The sequence below is a fragment of the Juglans microcarpa x Juglans regia genome, chromosome 1D (assembly GCF_004785595.1).
Source record: "Juglans microcarpa x Juglans regia isolate MS1-56 chromosome 1D, Jm3101_v1.0, whole genome shotgun sequence".
NCBI lineage: Eukaryota > Viridiplantae > Streptophyta > Magnoliopsida > Fagales > Juglandaceae > Juglans > Juglans microcarpa x Juglans regia.
In genome coordinates, this window is record NC_054594.1 from 36,830,498 (window position 1) to 36,852,931 (window position 22,434).

At 35.8% G+C, this 22,434-nt stretch overlaps 2 protein-coding genes across 5 annotated transcripts; both read left to right on the forward strand.

Annotated features, from left to right (window-relative positions):
- Positions 1-652: 652 nt before the first annotated feature.
- Positions 653-4,774, forward strand: LOC121265349 (multiple organellar RNA editing factor 2, chloroplastic-like). Its single transcript, XM_041168943.1, has 4 exons — positions 653-1,209; positions 1,421-1,518; positions 1,624-1,689; positions 4,362-4,774. Exons 1-4 carry the CDS (start codon positions 803-805, stop codon positions 4,502-4,504), a joined length of 714 nt encoding a protein of 237 aa, XP_041024877.1. The 5' UTR covers positions 653-802; the 3' UTR covers positions 4,505-4,774.
- A 2,392-nt stretch (positions 4,775-7,166) lies between these two features.
- LOC121255508 lies at positions 7,167-18,433 on the forward strand. 4 transcript variants are annotated; one of them, XM_041155889.1, is made up of 11 exons: positions 7,167-7,305; positions 7,413-7,521; positions 8,694-10,327; positions 10,429-10,560; positions 11,190-11,261; positions 14,908-14,949; positions 15,131-15,220; positions 16,100-16,207; positions 16,380-16,472; positions 16,633-16,712; positions 17,042-18,433. In XM_041155889.1, exons 3-11 carry the CDS (start codon positions 8,921-8,923, stop codon positions 17,808-17,810), a joined length of 2,793 nt encoding a protein of 930 aa, XP_041011823.1. In that variant the 5' UTR covers positions 7,167-7,305; positions 7,413-7,521; positions 8,694-8,920; the 3' UTR covers positions 17,811-18,433. The 4 variants fall into 4 exon arrangements, with proteins under 4 accessions (XP_041011823.1, XP_041011820.1, XP_041011816.1 ...); XM_041155886.1 differs by having other exon boundaries at positions 8,697-10,327; XM_041155882.1 differs by lacking the exon at positions 7,413-7,521.
- Positions 18,434-22,434: the final 4,001 nt, after the last annotated feature.

A 22,434-nucleotide genomic window follows, 5' to 3' on the forward strand; every position in this document is an offset into this window, starting at 1 on the left:
ATGGAATAAATGTAATTTAAAAAAAAAAAACCATTTCCATTTTTTGAGAATGTGTGATTCCTGTGATTTTTTTTTCCTTTTAAGTGTATCGTCAATTATAGTCTCCGAATGCTTAAAAGGCAAACACTTATAAAGTAAAATAGACCAATCGAGTTTGAGATTGACCGATAAATAAACGGAAGAACAAAATCAAGCAATGTTGGGGACATCTTATCTAGTTTATTTTTAAGTGTTAAAGAATCTCCCTATTTTCCTAATAAAGTTTTCTGAAAGAGAAACATAACAATGAAATCTTACACCACACATCTCTATTTAACTAATATGTGATTTGTCATTTTTGTCATTATATTTAAACACATACATATCTAAGCATTAAGATAAAAGAGTAAAAATGATAAAATTACATGTCAATTAGATAAAAGTATGTAGTGTAAGACTTTCATGTAGAATTTGTGGTTTTGAAATAATAAACTATAAAAATAGCGGAAGAAAGAAACCAAGAGGGTTGGAAAATTGGCTACTATATGAGGGGGCCAAAGCCCAATATAAACCTACCAGTTATAAATCCAATCTCTCTACTCTTCCCAACCCAAGTACAAAGCCCACTTCATACAGTTGAAAAAAAAGGATAAATACCCGTTGTAATAACCCTATCATATCTGATTAGGATAAAAAAAAAAACCCTATCATATCTCCATCCAAAACCCTCGCATCCATTTCCCAACTTCCGAAGCCAAACCCCTAGAAAGTTCGAAACCCTACTTTCCCTTCCGTCCTCAATCTCATTGTCGAAGAAAAAGCAATGGCTCTAACCCTAGCTCGAGCCCTGTACTTCACTTCACTCCGTCACCCCACGGTTATTTCCAAGCGCCTCCACTCCACCATCACCCACCCTCCTTCCGTCCCCACTGTTTTCTTCCCCTCGCGCCGGTCCCTCGCCCCTCTCTCCCACGCCGTTCGATCTGTCCCCTCCACCTCCCGCTTCACCCCGGTCCGATGCCGCGTGAACCGCTCTGGCGGCTCCGCCTACTCACCCCTCAACTCCGGTTCCAACTTCAGCGACCGACCCCCGACCGAGATGGCTCCGCTCTTCCCTGGCTGCGATTACGAGCATTGGCTCATCGTCATGGACAAGCCTGGCGGCGAGGGGGCTACCAAGCAGCAGATGATCGACTGTTACATCCAAACCCTCGCCAGAGTCGTCGGAAGGTATTTCCTCTTTTATCTGTTCGGTTTCCGAGGAAGTGTGAGGGGAAAAATCGTTTATTCCTAGATCTTCGTGGTAGTACATATCTTGTTATTTATTAACGATTGCGCTCATTGATTTTACTCGGTCCTTTTTCCCCATTTCGTTTTTAGTGTACTTTTTTTTTATCTATTGTTGAATGTGTATAGTCAATGTTTGGTATACTCTAATTAGTGAGGAGGAAGCGAAAAAGAAAATTTACAATGTTTCGTGCGAGAGGTACTTTGGATTTGGCTGTGAGATTGACGAAGAGACATCTAATAAGCTTGAAGGTCTGTGTTAACTTTGCTATTACTCATTTTACTATATCTTATGCATGTATCGATATGTGTTTTTTGGCGTTACCCATTTTTTATTCTCTCTTATATCGTTGACAGGGTTGCCCGGTGTTTTGTTTGTGCTTCCGGATTCTTACGTGGATCCTGAAAATAAAGACTATGGGGGTGAGTAATCGAGGTTTGATATGTTTTAATTTTTTTTTTTAGATTTTGATGGCTCATCTTGTTTGTTTGGTTGTATTATCGAGTAAGTTGAATGTTTTTATTTCAGCTTTCATAATCCACATTATACATCGGTAATTGGTACACACATGCATATTTCAACTATGATTTGTTGATTTTAACTGTCTTCTACTCATCTAGTAGATGATGTTTTTTCATGTATGATTTCAAGTTGTGGGCTTCCTAATTCTATAAGGTCAGTATTATTCATCAATGAGATGGTTGGTGTGCATCTTTTGCCTGTATGGTGGTAGTTCATATGAACACACTAATTTGGTTGTGAAACCAGTCCATTGTGGAGAAGCTAATGAATTTTGTAGGCAACGTGTAACTTTGGATTTTCAGCACTTTGCATATGTAATTGAGATGTCGATCAGGGGGATGACTATTGTGGCCCTATAATGATTTGCTGTTAAATGCGCATCCTTCAGAAATTTACATGAATGCTTATGTGTCTATTCTTGGGATTAACTCATGAGCATTGGGGAACATGAGTGGTTTTGACATTATGGAATATTTATTTTTTTCTGTTGGAATATTTATTCTTCAATAGTGTATAGGAAAGTAGGCATAATTTGGGTAACTCATGGCATACAATTATCATGGCAAGCATGTTGTTGATGATGCTGGGTGATTTTGAAATATTTACTATCAGCAGTCCATCTTGGCAAAGCTAATAGCCTCTAAGCGGTAATGTCTAGCTTTGAATGCTAATGGACTTACATTGAAGTTCTCTCTCAATAATTTTCTGTGCTTTTCACACCCCACGGAGTCACAGAATCTATAAGATAATACATTGATTTTATTTTTCCCCTTCTTGTTGGGGAGAGACTGCTGATCAGCTGTAATAAAAGTGAAATTCTTTGGTTTATTGAAAGTATCTGTGTTAAGTTGATAGGAATTTAATATTTAAACGTTTGTAGTAATTTTACAACTTGAGTTGTTTTAACCAAAGTTAATGCTTTGTTTTAACCGAAGTTGACAATATTTAAACGTAAGTCCATCTTGGCAAAGCTAATAACCTCTAAGCGGTAATGTCTAGCTTTGAATGCTAATGGACTCACATTGAAGTTATCTCTCAATCATTTTCTGTGCTTTTAACATGCCGCGGAGTCACAGAATCTATAGAGATAGTACATTGATTATATTTTTCCCCTTGTTGGGGAGAGACTGCTGATCAGCTGTAATAAAAGTGAAATTCTTTGGTTTATTGAAAGTATCTATGTTAAGTTGATAGAAATTTAATATTTAAACGTTTGTAGTAATTTTACAACTTGTTGTTTTAGCCGAAGTTAATGCTTTTGACTATGGTTAATGGTTGCAATATTTATTCTTCAGAAGTGTATAGAAAAGGGGGCATAATTTGGGCGACTCACAGCATACATATTTCAATGCAAACATATTATTGATGATGGTTGGGTGATTTTGAAATATTTTACCATCAGCAGTCCATCTTGGCAAAGCTAATAGCCTCTAAGTGGTAATGTCTAGCTTTGAATGCTAATGGACTTACATTGAAGTTTTCTTTCATCATTTTCTGTGCTTTTCACGTGATGCAGAGTCACAGAATCAGCAGAGATAATACATTGAATGCATTTTTCCCCTTCTTGTTGGGTAGTGATTGTTGATCTGCAGTAATAAAAGTGAAATTCGTTGTTTATTGAAAGTATCCATGTTAAATTGATGCCTTTTTTACTTATAAAAAAAAAAAGTTAGTGCCTTTTTATATCATCAATATAATTCTTGTTTACTGATGAAAAAGGGTATCCATGTTAAATTGACAGAAGTCCATGTCATCGTGCCCATAAAGTCCATGCACTGAAGAATGGGAATTTGATATTTAAACGTGTAGAGCAGTTTTATAATTTGATATATTTCAACCAAAGTTAATACTTCCAACATTATGTTTTGAACATTTGGAGCAATTTTTCAATTTGAAGTATATCAACCAAAGTTAATGCCTCTGACATGGTTATTGATTGTAATATTTATTCTTCAAAAGTGTAGGAAATTGGGCATAGTTTGGGCGACTAACGGCATACATTTTTCATAGCAAGCGTGTTGTTAGCGCAGGTGTAGTTTTGAAATATTTTACTATGATCAGTCCATCTTGGCAAAGCTAGTAGCCTCTTAAGTGGTAATGTCTAGCTTTGAATGCTAATGGACTCACATTGAAGTTCTCTCTAATCCTTTTCTGTGATTTTCACACGCTATAGAGTCACAGAATCAGTAGAGATAAGACATTGATTGTATTTTTTTGCTCTCGTGGTGGAGAGATTGATGATCGCTGTAATAAAAATGAAATTCATTGGTTTATTGATGGCATCCCCGTTTAGTTGATAGAGGCTCTTGTTCTCATGCGTAGTTCATCCACAGAAGAATGGGATGCTTTTTTTTACAAGTTTCTTTGATTTAAAACATTTGCAGCAATTTTACAATTCAAAGTGTCACTTTTCTTTGGTAGTGCCTAGTAGCAATTTTTCTTATTTTTATCTATGTATCATAACAATTCTGAGCGATTTTTTCCTTAATATTGTGTCAAAGGTTTGCATTGTCTTGGAAAGGTAGCAATGATTTGATAATCACAATTTTGCAATCCTTTTGGCATGTTGCAGCTGAATTGTTTGTGAATGGAGAGATTGTTCAGAGGTCTCCCGAAAGACAAAGGAGGGTGGAGCCACAGCCACAGAGAGCTCAAGACAGACCAAGATACAATGACAGAACTCGGTATGTTCGTCGCAGGGAAAACATGCGGTGAAATATGGAATTGAGACAGTGGAGGGGGGGAAGATTATCCCTGTAGATATCTCTTGGCTTAAAAGGAATATGCGACCTTTTTTTTTTCCTATTAGTGTTCGGATATTGGGAACCTATATACAAATGTCAGGTTGTGCACGGTCCCTAAAAGCTCCCCATTCAGGCTAGTAGAACTTGTAACCATGGTAAATGGTGTCCTCGGCTTCTGCACATTTTCTGGACACCAATGACTGTTCTGAATTAGTATTTGTTTGTTTACATGTTTATTTTTGCTCTTGGTGTTGCAGTTGAAAAACTTTATTTAAATCCCTTCCAGCCTAATAATGGTGATGTGTGGTGTTACATGTATAGATCAGTTAAAGCAGAGAGGCATGCCGGTGCTAAGTTGGTTCAGGCAGGGCAAGGGTAGCACTAATGATTTGAAATTGTGTTTATAATGTAGTCAAACGCGTTTCTATTACCTGCCGACTGGTAATTCAACTCACCGGTGCTTCCACTGGTAAAAAAGAAAATCCCCAAGTTTTATGTTGTTTCTCATCTACCTAAAAAAATAGTGAAGTGTATATTGCTTCTCATCCTATAAGTACAACATAAAAGAAAGTAGAAGTACGAGCTCGTGCCGTCACTCAGTTCACCCGTCTTTATGCCAAGCCTCTTTTTAGTTGGCATTAGGTTTCGGGACAGATACAAGTAATGTCGATATGGAGTCTTTTTTTTCATGTATATCTTGGATAATTTAAGGAGAGATTTTCCTAGTCAGATGATCTTAGAAGTGTGAACGGGAAATTTTGATAGAAGATGTCCGATTTGCGTGGTTTGTTCTAAAATTATAATTTATTAGGTAGCCTCTTTGGGATTGTATGTCCAAGTCTTTCAAAAACAAGAATCAACTTTCGATTCCAATTGTTAAAGGCATGTAAACTGATTGACATAACCTTCAATCACCAAAATGGTGGTCTGGAATTTGAAACCCCTATTCTCTAAATATATATAAAAAATATTAGTTTCAATGCCAATTGAACTCAAATTGTCTGGTTTATAGGACTCCCTTGAGTTGTATGCCAAGCCCTTCAAAACAATAATTGATTTTTGGTAGCATCATTTGGGTGGGTATGCTTGATATTGATGCGCATGCATGTCTGATGCTAAATTTCCAACTTGGATAATGATAGACTTAGGCTGCGTTTTGATGTTAAACTGAATTAAGTTGAGTTGAGATGATAAATTATTATTTTTTAATATTATTACTTTTTTTACTACTATGTAGTTTATTTGAAATTTTTATTTTTTCTTATTTTATTTTTAAGTATTTTTTAACATCCTTAATCATTAAGAATAAATTAAAAAATATATACAGCTTCACTAATAGTCACTTTCTTGATTATTAAGTAAAAAAAAATTAAAAAAAAAATAAAAATAAAAGGAGTAATAAATGGGTAGTAATAAGTAATAAGTCATTATCTATTTCTTAATATGCACCGTTATCGTCTTCCTTTTATGCATTCAAAGTTTGTAATTGAAAATTGACCGAAGCACCTGTGTAACTTAAGTTACGGTTACAAATTAAATTCGGATGTTTTGGGTTGCGATAGGAGGTTTAAAAAGTGTGTAAATAGATTTGAAAACACTTTAATAATAAAATTAAATTGTTTAGTTGATACATATTAAAGGAGTTTTTAATATGAATAGTATTACATGTGGTTTTACTTATAATTTTAATTACAAGACTTTTTGGTTAGTTTTCTCTTAAAATTTAAATTTTGATTTAAAAATTTTATGATTTTCAACCCATCAGTAACATATACATGGAGTAAGATTTTTTTATAAGTTTTTCTTAAATATATTTAACATCATTTTAATATTAACAAAGCTAAAAGGTAATTTTAATAATAAAATTTAATATTTTTTTTTAAACATACTTTTTCAAGTATTGTAAAAAGTAGACCCTTTTAAAAAAATTGTCAATAGACGAAAGTATCTATATAAATTTTACATGATCATAACTTTGTCCTTATCTCATGGATAATTGTATTGCTATTTCACATATGTATTATTGAAATGATTTTTTTCATTACACTTAGTGAAAATTATATTAGATTATTCTCATTATTTTTTATTATAAAATTTGATATCTATTAAGGATATAGTTGTGATCTTTAAAAAAAAAAAAAACTTTTGTGTCATTTCTATGTCAAAAAATATTTTTTAAATTTATTTTTAAACAAATGTAACATGTTTAAAAGTGGATTAGATATATGGTTCACAATTAATAAATAAATTTTTAATAATAAAATTTATTACTTCAACTCTGCAATTATAAACCTTAAGTTAAAAGTTAAATTTTTTACTGCAATTCTAAACATGCATGAAAAAGATACCAAAAGGTAGTTTTTAATTTTGTTAAAAAATATTTTTGGTTTGATTCTTTTTAAATTAATTGAATTTTTTTATTCATCATCTATATATTACACATTTGGTAATAGAAAAAATAAAAACAAAAAGTATAGTGTGTAATATATGAGAATGCTGAATAGAAATATATATATATATTTTTAAGTAGGTTCCAGAGGAAAATATCCAGGTGTCAGTCAGCCAACCTAGGACTCATGTCTAGAGTAACCGGTGGGTAGCACACAAATATAACTTGTATTGGGCTGTGTGGATAGCTCAGTCTATCTCTCTCTCCGAAACTTTAAAAAGGAGTAAAACCACCCGCAGTCAGCCCTTCTTGTTCTCACGGACACTCCGGTGTTCTGTACACCTCTCGCGCCCCAACTTCGCCGCCATGCTTTCTTCTGAAAGGTACAACCTTGTATCAGCATCATGTTTTCCTCCTTTAAGTGCTTATGATTTGGTGCCAGTTGTGCAATTGATCGGGCATTATTTTTGCCTTTTTTTTTTTTTTAAAGGGTTTCTAACTGTGAAGATTTGCTTTCCTCCGTTTGGTTTCCCTGAAATGCGGAGAAGATGAAATTGGAACCTTTTAATTCCGTGTGAATATTTTTCTTTTTAATGAAGGTATAAGTATTAGGCTGTTGTCGACTGAGACAATGTGGTGGTATTAGGGTCGGTTGAATGGATGATTTCGGTATATAAGTTTGTTTTGAACGAAGTTCCAGAGTTATTTTGACTTTTTTAGTCGCTGTTTCTTAATAGGAAATAAAAGAAGCATTATTGTTGAGTTCATTCGCATTTTTTTTTATAACTTCCGCACGCTGAATTTGCCTCGCAGAATAAATGAATTGGGATTCTTCCATTTTTTCTGTTGGTTTAGTGTAGTAATGATACACGTTATGTTCACCATATTTAATCCAATATATACACTCAAGTGATGATCTAGGTGTGTACATAACCTGGAGCTCAATTGCTGACTCTTGCATGCGTAGCGACTTTATACAGTGGTATCGAATTTAAGAGACTGATTGATGAGGTGTCTGTAATATTGTAAGGGAATGAAGCTTCACTACCGATGTGAATATGGAGATTCCCTAGAGAGACTAGCAGCAGTTGGCATGTAGTTCTTTTAATAGGAGTGTTGGAGTGTATCTTGAAAACAAGTTTCTTGAAATTTTGGCTTCTTTTTGGTTGTGTGCGGATTGTCGCCCAGAGAGAACAGAGAACTCTAAGCAGTGGATAATCTATCAAGTGGAGAGTAATTATAGTGATTGGTGTCATATCTGCAATATTCAAGTGAAACGTTTGATTGTCTCCTTTACTGTTTGGTGGTGAGAGCATTTTAGTCTTCAATATTTTCAGAATATTTTCAGTATTTGGAGTTTAGCGGGTCATTCTGAAGAAGTTTATTGAGCTGCTTGTGTGTTGGAAGGGAAAATTTGGTCACCAAAGAAATAAATGCAAGTAGGACTGCTGCACTTCATTGCCATGTGTAGATTTTTGGGGGACGGAATGGTCAGAATTTCAATGGCGTTAAGCACTCCTCATTATTAAGGTTGCATTTGGGTAGGGAGGTGATCTCAGATATTCTGTGAATAGTAGTGAAAAAGTAATGATACAATATTGAATAGTAGTGAAAAGTAGGTGAAAAGTAATAATAAAATAATGAATAATAGTAGAGAAACTAGCCCTAAGTCTTTATTTTTTAATGTCCCAACTTGGCACCATAATATATTTTTGTCTCTTTGGATCGTTCTTGTGCTCAATTTTAATTTTTGAACCTTTTTGTTCTGTAGCAGTCATAAAGAGGGACTGGAACTTGTTGAAGCTGTGGGGATCATTGGCTGAAAAGTTGCTTGACAGTGAAAATTGACGATTCTGTCTTGGGGTTACAGTGATATTCACTTAACACGGCCTTAAAGTTCTCAAGGTTTCAGGAGCTGACATTTATGTAACTTTGGTTGTCCAGCTGAACATACTCTATGCTCTATTAGAGCACAGGTAGTATTCTATTGTGGGCAAGATGAGCAGATCTATTCGAGTAAAAGAAAAGCGTGAAAAAAGTAGTGCACATTCCCTGCATGATCATGATGAAGGAACTGCTGCGCGGACAAGGCCTTTCAGCTTCGAAGAGATTATGCTTAGAAGGGAAAACAAAAAATCGTCTGAAAGCTTGAAAGAGGAGGCCATCAAAGTGGGACACATATCAAAGGAAGGAATTATTGAGAATGTTTCTGATCAATTTGAATCTGAAAAGGGTAAAAAATACAATAGAAGCTCTTCCCCTATTGTCGAAAAGCACGCCTCAGAGAAATCACTGAAAATGAGTTCCAGAAAGAACGAAGAGAATCTCTCCATGAAGAAAGATGCTTTATTTAAGGGAAAGAACAGAGAAAGTCATGAGTCGGATAGAAAGTTGAAGGATAAACAGAACAAAGATATGAATTACAAAGCTAAACTAGGAAGAAACGACAGAAAACATGGTAGGAGAAAAGATGAAGAGTGGTTTGCCAGTGATGCTGCAAATGAGGCTGAAAAGAAGCATTCAAGAGATTTGGTCACTAGGGAGAGGCATGCAGATAGAATTAGAGGAGAATCTGAAAGAGGAAACAAGCGAAAATACAGAAATGGAGATGACGAGAAAAGTAGAGATAGGAATACTGTAAAGAAACATGACCTTGGAAAACGGCGTGATTTAGATGTTTCAGAGAGAAAGGAGAGGAAGGAATCATCAAAATCACATTATGAGGATTCTAGGTCGAAAAGGAGACGTTCAAGGAGTCGAGAACATGAGGACCGAAGTAGAAGGTCCATTTCACTATCACCTAGGGCACACAAGCATAAATCCCATCACGGTGGGCAGCACAGAGAGTTGTCCTCACATTCTCTTAAAGATAGGTCTGGAAGACAAGATTCTGAAATTGACAAAAATAGAGTATCAATTAATGGTTCAAGTAGCCATTATCAGAGACATGGTGGATACACAAGTGGCCTTGGTGGCTATTCACCAAGGAAGAGAAGAATTGAGGCTGCCGTTAAGACTTCTTCCCCATCTGATCATTCACCAGAGAAAAAAAGTGCCGGGTGGGATCTCCCACCTGTGAAAACAGCTGCCCTTTTTTCTGGTCCAGTTCCGTTGTATTTTCAGTCATTAAACCAGGCTGTGGCGTCAACTGTAAATGACACAGCCAATGCTTTTTCTGTTGCTTCAACTACAATGAAGTCTCTTTCTGGGGTGGCAAACACATTTGCAACAAGGACGAATGCCTCCATAGACTCTGTCCAATTAACTCAGGCTACCCGGCCTATGAGAAGGCTTTATGTTGAAAATATACCATCTTCAGCCTCTGAAAAAGATGTAATGGAATGCTTCAACAATTTGTTGATGTCTTCTGGTATTAGCCGTAACCACCCATGTTTCAATTGTACTGTAAGTGCCTTTTTTCTTTTTGCATGTATGTGTACAATATTTCTTTCATGCAGGTTAGTACAATTAAAGATCTTTGTATGCCGTATCATATTTTATTGCAGATAAACAAGGGCCAGGCTCTTGTTGAATTTCTTACACCTGAGGATGCCTCTGCAGCCCTTTCTTTTGATGGCAATTCCTTCTCTGGCTCCATTCTAAAAATTAGACGGCCCAAAGACTTCATTGAAGTGGCAGTAAGAATGACTATCCTAACCATACCTTTCTAATCTTCCTTTTTTTTTTTTTTGGATAAGTATCTCTTTTTCATCTTCCTCATTGCCTCAATAATTTCTTTAATATTTGTAAAATCTGTTGATTTTTCTATTCTAAGTTTGATGGTATTCTTATAGAGGTGCCTCTGCAATGCTGAATCTAATGTCTGCTTGAGTTAATAGCCTTGATACGTTTTTAGGAAGATTGATGAACTCATGGTATTGAATACTCTTATAAGGAGTTCAAAACTCTTAAATAAAAGGTAGATTTTAGATACCATAAGCCAATGCTACTTTTCATTGTTCTATTTGAAAGTTTAGGTTCCCCTTCATGAATTTTATCATGGAAACTGTACCATGAGATTACGGTGCTAGTGTATTTTTTTTGTTTTAAATTCAAGTCGACACATATTGCTTACTCTTTTAAGATTATCAGGTCCTATTCTGTTCCTTTTCCTTTCCATCTTCATATTGATGTGATTGAGTTATGCCGTAAACAGAAGCTATTATTGGTTCAACTAGCACTTTCTACTGCTGCTTTGCAGTTTCTGAGGTGTATTGTGGTTACTATCCCTGTAGCAGGTTTTCAGACAGTTGCTATTTTCATGCAGACTGGTGATCTGGAGAAATCAGTGGCTGCAGTTGATACAATCAGTGACAGGGTCGAGGATTCACCTAACAAGGTGTGTATATGAAACTAGTAATTTTGATATGACAACTTTTATATTAAAACAGCTGTAAAGTAAGGAACCCATACGTTTCTATTTGGTTTCTGTGCTTAAATTTCATTCTCTCTTTTAGGATGTCTTTTTTTTTTTCTCTGTCGTGGTCTGACTGGCTATGTTTGTGTGTGAGTTGGCTTCTTCTTAGAGAGTGGAAAATATTAAGTATCAACAGATAATATGACTTCATTGAGTTTTCTTTTTCTTAATAATTTCTAGTTGGACTGCCCTTCTTTTTTGTATGAATGTAGATTACTCACTTCATCTGGAAATAAGTTTCTTTCTTTCTTTCTTTCTTTCTTTTTTGGGCCATCTAAAATAAGTTTCTACTTTCCAGAAGTGGTTGTACTTTTTTCTTTTTATCGGTAAATATGAATTTTATTAAAAAAAAAAAAAGCAAAGCCAAGTACATGGGACATATACAAGAGCAACACCTATGCATGGGTGTCTAAAGATACAAGGAAATCATGCACGTTCATGCCGTTAAAGTCTATTATAAATGACCAATAGAATAAAGTTTGAAGAAAAAAAGTTCTAAGCCCGTCCATTGTCCGTTCATGATCCTCAAAGCTGCGACCATTCCTCTCCATCCATAGGCACCACCATAGACAGACTGGAATCATCTTCCACATAGCTGCAATTTGAGAATTACCCCGGAGGCTTTGCCAGCTGGCCAAAAATTCAACAACCCTTCTTGGCATCACCCAAAGGAGCCCCGCTCCAGCAAAAATATCATTCCACAAACTCATAGCCATATCACAATGCAATAATAGGTGATCCACAGATTCCCCACTTTTCTTGCACATATAACACCAATCCAACACAATGAGTCGGCATTTCCTTAGATTATCTAAGGTGAGAATCTTCCCTAGTGAAGCTGTCCATACAAAAAAAGAAGCTTTTAGAGAGGCCTTAGTCTTCCAAATGTTCTTCCATGGGAGCACTCTTGTAGAATGTTTCATTAGAGACTTATAGTACGACTGTATAGTACATCTTCCCTTCTTGGACGGTGACCACATCATCGTATCTGCTCCTCCATTCACTCTATAATTATACACAAGATGGAAGAAATCTGTAAATGTGTCAATTTCCAAGTCTTGTTTGATTTTTCGTTAGAAGACATGCTCACTGTTAACCGAGTTAAGGGCATTTTGGGAAGATTACTGTCCAAATTGTTGTCTGGTGCTGTCATTTCTGTCATTTTCCTTTTCACTTGGAAAGTTACATGATCACGATCTCATGTTATTGGAGGCATAGTTTAGGCCATTCCCATCTAAGTATACATTAATCCTTCCTATCTTTGATGAAGTTTTCGATGAAGGAATGATGAGGTGGGTCAGACCATAGGTCCTTTGTTCATGGCCCCTTGTTTAAAGGGAGAATCATTTTGGATTTATAGCTATATTTATTTTCTACTGTGGAGATTTTGCAAGACTTTTGTTGAAAAAGATATTGCTAGTCTCAGTGCAAGGGATCATCACTGGGGGTTTAGCAAGAGGAACCGTACTCTAGTGTAATGATAGTAATCAGACGTGAGCATTAAATGATGGACAGTCCAAAATGGTTTCTCAAGCAAGCAGACTTGAGGTGATGGAGCTTTCAAGCTATCTTGCAACGTGGGCACATATTAGATGGGGAATCCATTGGGTTCCTTCCTTGAAGTTTCATTTCTACTAAATATGAAGAGTTTCATAATTTGCTTCTATCTGTAGTATTTTGAGCTCAAAATATTTCCCAAGTTTTTCTATCCTACTCTGACCTTATTGTGGTGGATTGGGGTACACGTGTGGTGAAGTACTCTATGCAGAAATGAGATAAATTTGGGTAATGAAAAGATGATCTAATAGTGAAATGATGTTTTTTGTGTACAAGGGGGTTGGAGTTCAGACTTTCATACCCAAATGATGTAACTGTGTGATATCTTTCAAAGTTTCAAACAACTTTTCCTTCTTGGTTTTACCATTTTTAATCCATCCATGACATTAGCTCAATGTAAATAAATTAATGTTTATGTAACGCCCCCAATAGAAGGTCCAAGCCACATGGCCTATATTTCAAATGATTAGTTAATGATACAATTGGAGTCCCATTGGAACATTATAAAGAGCAAAAACTTTTGTTCTCCTTCCGAAGCAATGTGGGATCTCATACATCACCGACCCTTATCACTTATCAGAATGGGATATCATAGTTTACCTTCAAATGGATCCAGACGATGTTATTGTTTGACTTGGTCTTATATCCTCTTTGTATGCGTCTTTCTGGCGTTAAATATTTGTTGCATGATGTTTTGTGTGCTTAATGTAGCTGTCCAAGCAACTCTTAATGATTTTTGTTTACCCAAGAGCATACTTCTTTCCCAGAGGTTTGACGGTGGGGGTTGTGTTTTCTTCACCTTTTTTCATCTCAAACGAATTGTACTTGACTGAGAATCATCACCACTATTATTATTATTATTTTGATAAGTAAGAATTTTATTAGTAGGAATGTAACGCACTTATAGAAGGCCTAAACTACTTGGCCTATACTCCAAAATGACTAGTCAATAATACTATTGGAGCCCCATTGGAACCTTATAAAGAACAAGAACTTCACATTCTCAAGCAATGTAAGGATCTCATACACCACCTACCTTTATCCTTATCATATGGGGGTATCACAGTCTCCCCCCTCCCCCTCCCTTAAATTCCTGACATCCTCGTTGGGCCCATCCGTCGTAGGTGGCATGACTCAAGTCCCACATTTTTTGTTGGAATAGGCTCTAATACCATTTGTAACATCCCAATGGAAGACCCAAACCACTTGGTCTATCCTCCAAAAGGACCAGTCGATGATACAATTGGAGTCCCGTTGGAACCTTATAAAGAGCAATAACTTCTCTTTCCTAAGCAATGTGAGATCTCATACACTACCTACCATTATCCTTATCATATGGGATATTGCAAGGAATCTAGGCAAAACTCAATTAGGACGTATACAAGATAATACACTTGGGAAGAAGAGGGAGAAACAGATAAAAGGAACTCATGACCATTAAGACCATTGAATATCTATTGCCATTGTCTTAAGAAATAACGTTTTGAAAAAAGATTGCTCATTCCGGATCGACCGAATGGGTACGGAAGTTGTAACATGGGAAAACCACGGAAAACACAACTTATTTGAATAACCCGGTGACCTACCAATTGTAGAAGTAGGATCTTTGGCAAGCAATAAGCACTTAAATAATACAATTCGAGTGTACCATCTTCTTTCTCATTTCGAGGAAAAGGTGCGGGAACGCTTCCACCGTACGTCTTTATTTTCGAAACTCTGGTTGGTATTGGGAAAAGCATTTATGGAAGTACCTGTTTCCCAAAGTACAGCATTGAATTTTTTTGTGAACATCATAAATGTGTTCTAAAAAATCATATGATATTAATTATCTTAATCTTTTGGTTCTACTACTTTTCATTTTATGTTTTCCTAAGGCATCACTTGGTATCAAATATATTTTTCTTAATTTGTCTGTTCCATACCTTCTGTTTCATGGGGTGGCGTGCTAGTTTTTCACAGTTAATGCAGAGAATATGTTTCTTACTATCCTTTCTGTATGTTGTGAATGCAGATATTCATTGGTGGAATTTCAAAGTATATTTCATCAAAAATGGTAATATGTTCTAAATGTTTGTGTTTTTCAGTGCATTATAGAGAACACATCTCTTTAAAATGATACCCTTTTTTACATATTCCACTTCCAACCAGGCCTTCTTCTTTTTTCCCTTTTCTGTTACCATTATCCTTTGTAAATGAATATTTTTAGTGACTTGGCCTTTTATGCCGACTTCCAGCTTATGGAGGTTGTTAGTGTCTTTGGACCTTTGAAGGCCTACCACTTTGAGGTCGATAAAGAACTCAGTGAACCATGTGCTTTTCTTGAGGTAATACGGCAACTGTACCTCTATAATTTTGTTTTGGATAAATGCGATGCACTAAGAGATTAAACAAGTATTTGCTAATTTTGTTTCTTATTTGGAAGGAGATTTTCCTGTCATTGTGGTGTATTGCAAACATGCTTTAATATTGTTTAGACAAGTTTCACCTAATGTAAATCATGATCTTGTTGATTGATTATCTATAGTTACTGTTTCTGAATAAATTGACATTGTCTAGTATTTTAGTTATTCTTGAAAATCCTTTTGAACGTTTTGACATTCTCTACGTTTGAAATCTTTATTTATATGTTTTGAAATCCCTATTTATCATGGTCAAAGGATAAGAGAAGTTTCCATCATCTGAAGTGGATGTTGCCTACATGCCTTTACGTAAATCTGTTAGTACCTTCATTGGATGTCATTATGTATGTATCATTAGATTTTTCATTACTGAATTCTATCACTAGTCGTTGCCCCTTATAATGGTTACGATTTCATTCCTAAAATAATCAAATGGATATCTTTATTTATGCCTTGTCCATGTGACAACTACAACAATTCTATTCGTATGTGAAATACTGACGTGTGTGCTTATTGGAGAGAATTTAGGTTGCAATAATCTGCATCGGAGTGTTTTTATTAAGTTTTTAATTGATAAAATGAGTCAGCCATTGTGTTTTCTGTCTTTGGGGCCCCAGTGCCCATGTCAATGACTTCGTGTTAGGACCACTTAGATACTCGACGCATTCAGAATCTTGAGTATTGTACTCTCTTCTTTTTGAACCCCCCCCCCCCCCCCCCCCCCCCCCCCCCCCTTTATACGTGTTGAACAACTTTTTCTTCTGACCTTTTTAAGTGACTTCTGACTTGTATATACTTTATCAGTATGTAGACCAATCAGTTACTCACAAAGCTTGTGCTGGTTTGAATGGTATGAAGTTGGGAGGGCAAGTATTAACTGTAATGCAAGCTATGCCTGGTGCATCACTCTTGGTACTTTATCACCATCCTTTTCCTTCTCCCAAAACATTTGAGATGTAGTTTATTGACTACTGTTTTTTCCTCTATGGCCCATTGTGGCCTTGTATTATACCTCCCACTCTTATTATGTATTATAATGATTTACCTGGAGATGTATACTGATGAAGAGAAGAACACGTACTAGGAAAATGATGGATATTCTCCGTGCTATGGGATCCCTGAGCATGCAAGGTCACTTCTCAAACAGCCCACACTAGTCCTAAAGCTTAAAAATGTGGTATGACATTTGCTGTTTAATTTGTTTTATTCTCTTTTCTTAGGGGCAATTTTGGGGTTAGGCTGTGCTTAAGTATCCATTCTGTTATCTTTTCCAAGTACCCTATAAACCAAGTTGTACTATACCAAACTAATTATCATTTTTTTTTTCTGTGAATTAGTTCGATCCTGAGGCTTTGTTATCACTGTCCGATCCAGATGTGGAAGAAGTTTTGGAAGATATTCGGTTGGAGTGTGCAAGGTCTCTGAGAGCAATGTTTTCTATTCGACTTTAGCGCCTGTTTGGTTCCTTCCCTCAAAAAGTTTTCTGTTTTCAAATTCATAAAAGGAATTTTTTTTCTTTTTCTTTTTGATCTTTTTTCTTTCAGAGAAATACTGAACAGATTATTTCAGATACCGTCAAATGATGTTATCAATTATGTCTATTCTTCTCTGTTTAGGATAACAAAATGATTGAAAGCAATATTTCCTGTTTTCCTTTTTACCACCAGACAACTCTGCTCTTTTGGTGTTAGAGATATTCATTAAAAAAAGGAGACTTATTTTTTTTTTAATTCCATAATCTTGCAGATTCGGCACTGTTAAAGGTGTTAATGTTGTCAAGAACGGCAACAGTCACATCACCACCTTAGACGGATTCGAAGTTATAGAGGTTAGGGAATCTGCTGGAGCCTTGCAAGATTCATTGTGCAATGACAGAAGAGAAGAAACAAACACCTCAACAAAAGATGTTGACCATGAGCCCAGGCAAATTAGTGAGGTAGATGTTCCGAGTGATATCAAAGAAATTAAAGAAGATGTTGTGAAATCGAATTGCTTTGGTGATGATAAACCTACTGATGATATTAGAGAGGACACTGCGTACCAAAAGGTTCAGCTCGATAATGACATGGTAGCTGAAGACCTAGGCTGTAGGAACATATCAGATAGCGTTCCTACAGAACTCCCCATCCAGCTGAACGGTCAGGTTGATCAATTGGATTTTCATGATGAAAATGTTGGTGACATTATTCAAGTGAAAGACATTAGTTTGGATAGAAAATTCAAGGCTGAAGATCATTCGACTTTGGAGGACACTGACGGTAAGTTACAGGAGGCTTCTGCTGAATTGGATAGTAGCCTGGCTATGGTAGCAGGTGCTATAGAGAGGGGTGGCATTGAGGAACTGGATTATGATCTTGGACATGTATTTGAGCCATGGTGTGTTTTTGTGGAGTATGGAAGAACAGAAGCCGCTTGCATGGCAGCGCATTGTTTACATGGACGGCTTTTTGATAACAGAGTTGTGGCAGTGGAGTACATTGCTCTTGATCTCTACAGGTCAAGATTTCCAAAGTGAAGTCGCTTGGATGGTTACACTACTGGTTACAGTTTCCAGTGCATTGAGAACAGTAAAGGATAAATTTGACAAATGGGTCCTCAGCACGTTTGGTTGTGTTTTGTTTGGGGGGAGGAGCTCAACAGTTGATTTTGGTTTCAAAACCTCGGAGGCAATTACTTGTTTCTAAAATTTTGATCTGCCCCAAACGGCCAAATCTAGGCGTATTTTGGAATGCCAACTAAGTGGGAACTGGTTGGCAATTTGCTGAAATCATACGGAAATGGTTCATATTGGCTGTCTCGTGGGGGGTGCTTGGCTTTTAACTAGTAACTAGTTGCTGGTTCCTCCCTCCTCTGAGATGATTTACATTCTGAATGTCACGTTTAGGCTGTTGTTATTAGTAGAGAGGATGATGATGATGGATAAGGGCTACTGCTGATGTGATGTATTTAGTCATTAGGTGTTGCTTACTCCACTGACTGTATTAACTTCATTCCGTGGAGGGATTTTTCCCCATATTTAAATTTGTATAACCATACACTTATCGATGGATGTAGGCGGCTTGATTTGAGACCCAAGCCTACTGCCGCCGCTGCTTCTCCAGAAACATATAATCACGATGAATTTTTTTCGTTTTTCAATTTAGTATCCACTTTTTCCAGTTTTAACTTTTTTACATCTCGAGCACTTTAGAGAGCAGCAGCCCGGTTTGTAGGTGCCACCCTCACTGGCGATATCACAGACCGAAGCAACTCAGCTGTCAATCGAGCAGTTGCATGTGAACCCTCGACCTTCATGCCATCACAAATAACCGAAAAGCAAACTTGAAAAAGTTGCAGAAATAACCGATAAGATAATCGAGATTCGATACAAGCATATGATATGCGTGCATATCGATATGATATACATATGTACATTTGTATGGATTCATGAACGCACAAAAACGATCACATGAACACAAGAAGATCACCGTTTTCTCAGCTCGTTGACGGGGGCTTGAACGTCCGGCATATTTAGAACTGAAAATTACCAGAAAGAAAATTAAGCGGATGGGAAGTTGAATGAACATATATATTTATATATAAGTTTATTTATTTATTTTTTTTTTCTGGTCAAGTGGAACCCTCCCATTGAGCAAGCGAGGTACTAAGATCATTGGTAATGGATTATACAAATGCAAATAAAATGAATGAGTTTGGCTAATAGAGCGCCCCAAAAATATGCTTCATTAGATTATGCAAATGTAAAAGAAAATGACTTATAGCTACAATAAATTAGTGTTGTGGGTCATATTTAGTAGTAACTGTAGTTAGACCAAATTGAATAAAAAGTATTTTATTGGCTGGGAACATTCTCTCTCTTTCTCAATGTATTCTGATGTATACTCTAAAGAACGTTCTGATGCATTCTGATGTATACTCCCAAGTCTTTTGTAGTTCAATAATCCACGTTTGATCACTAATAAAAATCATCTGGTAACTGTTAGTGTTTTTATTATCACTAATAAAATAATCTTTTTAACTGTTGGTGCTAAAAATCATCACTAACAAAATTATTCAAGAAACGACTAGAATCCTATTGTAGAACATTAATATTTCTTGTCAATAGTAAAAATAATTTAGAAAAAACTATTATTATTAAATTAATAATATTTTTTTATTATTTTAACTAATAGATGGATAATACAATGTGAGAATAGATTTTGAGTGAAATAGCAAAATGCAAAATCATGTAATATTATGTAAATTATGACTTTGCATTTGCATAACCCATTACCAATGCTTTAAGGTGTATAAAAATATCTTACAAAAATAAATTTACAAATTGATATGATTTCGTATGATACGAATTAGATTTATTATTTATTAGTAATTTAACAATCTAACGAATTACGTGAAGGCACATCAATTTATGAATTTACTCGTTTGAAATCTCTTAATTTGTGGCTAAAATAAGAAATCCTTGAATAAACTTAAAAATACAAAAACAAAAAATCAAGAGATCGTTTTGAAGACTACAAGGACTGTACGAACTACGAAATCTGAAAAGGTGAAAAACTAGCAGGTTGTAGCATGAGAATGGCTCCAACAAAACCAATTGTTTTATTTTATTTTATTTTATTTATTTTATATCTTTAAACATTTAAACAAAAATTCACAACATCATTATAAAATACTTTCTTACTCACTAAATAAAAAATTTTTAAAAAAAATTATCAAGATCCTTGGTAGGATTAGCTTTTCTCAAAGAGTATTAACATCTACAAAGGAATTATACAAAACAATCTCACAAATTGATGTGGTTTTATCTGTTCTGTGAGATCTACTTTACAACAAAATTAATATTACAATCTGACGAACCACATCAAACTACATCAGTTTGTGGGATTGCTTTTATCATTTGTGTAATTACTTTGTAGATAGAGTATTTCCCTCAAAACCTAAAGCATGCAATATGGCATCTAGTTTTTAGGGCGTTCATGAAGTAGTTGCGGCCAAGAATACCGCATGTAGCTAATTGCTATATATATATATATATATATATACTAGCATGGGGCTACGTGCAAGGCATGTATGCCCCTTGTACATAGAGTCTGGTTAGAAGAAAAAAAAAGTCCTGAAATCTTTTCGCAAAAGCATATAATAGTAACAATTCATTAAATAAAAGCTCTTTAAAAACAGATTCTGAACAACACCTAATTACAAATACCATTATTTACATAAATGGACCAACATACAAAATCATCATTCAATTGACAAGCTCGTGAGAGTTACATACCAAAATCACCAAGTTTATAAACACAATTTTTTACGTAAATTTGGTTTTACTCATGCCGCCTCAATGCGTCGATGTAAGGATCTCTAAGATCTCACTTGTTTCTGTTTGTTAAATCGTCTCATCACTAATTTTTTTTTATTTAAACAAATATTACATAATACTAGTTTCATCTGATTTGGTGTTTGTTAACAGTTAAATCGTCTCATCGCCAATTTTTTTTTTAGATCTAAACATATATTATATAGTGTTTATTTCATCTGATTTGATGACTGGTTTCATCCAAGTTGATGCATGTCTATTGATCTCATTATTTCAAATGAAGGCCAATCCAGATTATACATGTGAGTTTTCTACACAACTTCAAAATCCAAAGGGCTTCAATTGAGAAAAGAGACGAAGAAAACTCATACCCACATAACGGCGAGATTCACAAGCAAGAAGAGAAATTCCAACGCTGAAGAACTCAGAAGTTTGTGTGAGAAAGTGGAGATTAAAAAACATTGGAAACGTGAGAAAGTAAAAGGAAAGAGATTTCAACCAACCTTTCGACAAGAAGAAAGCTGTATAGAGACGAGTAAAACATTATAAAAATACTCTTTACACAATCGGTGAGGGAAAGAAAAACACAAAAGGATGAGAATTTGAGAAAATAGAGGGCAAAATTGGATGAAAAAATACTATTTATCCTAAAGCATTCAAGGGCATAACTGTAATAACACTCAATTACACAGGGATATAAGTGGAATAAAAAGTGTCAAACAAAAATACTATTCATTCCTATTCATGTCGCTATAGCCGCTTTTAATATATACTAGCAGTGGCTAAACGTGCAAAGCACGTTTGCGACATTTGTCTAATTGAAGAAAAAAATGAAGTGTGACTTCAAATATTAAAATAGTCTAATGCAAAAGAGTGAAATTACTATTTATTCATGTTCATAATTTATTATGGAATTTAAATTATATTAAAAATTCAAATTAATTAGATAGTTTTATTCTCTTAAAAATGTTCAGTAAAAATTTATCATTTATTTAATGATGAAAATTAGTATTTTATAAATTAAAGTTGATTTTAAGTTTATGATATAATATTTATATTTTAATTATCTATTTTTTGTTAGTTTAAATCAATATTTAAACTTCTACCGTTAGATTAAATCTGAAGATTCAAGATGAGGGGTTGGAATTTAAAACTCCAAATCCAACATTTTCCCCCACTTTTCCTTTATCCCTCTCTCTCCTTCCCCACGCACGTCTTCCCTCTCTCTCACCCAATCTCCTCCCTCGAGCAGCCTAACGCCACCGTGCACCACTCTGTGGCGTAACGGACCATCTCACCAGCTTCCCCTCACGCTGGCAAGCAAATCCCACTGTCGAAGCCCCTTCGCAAGTCGTCCCTCAGCCGCACGCGAGCAACCCGAAATGGGTCTCGACGTACAGGTTCTCTACCCTTACGCCACCGCGGCTCAGCCCCAGCTCCACCAAGCACCACCACTGAGTTCTCCTCACGCCGTGGAGCACTTCCATGGAACCCACCACCTATAGCTCCTCCCTAGACCCACGCACATAGCCCTTCTACACGCATGGGTTTCTCCCCATAGTGCCGCCGTTAGCCACCCCTACAGCACCGCACCACCACCACCAGCCTTGTCCTTCGCCAACGACCCCTCCACTTCCTCCTTTCCTTCAGCCGACGACCCCTAATTTGTGATTTGTCTGATAATTTTGTGATTTGTGTGGAAACGTGTGTATTGATTTTGTGATTTGTGTGGTGATTTTGTAGTGATTTCGCTGTGAGGATGTAGAGAAGGACGTAAGGGGAAAAAGAAAAGCGTAAAACAAGTGCACTGTTCATACTATTCATT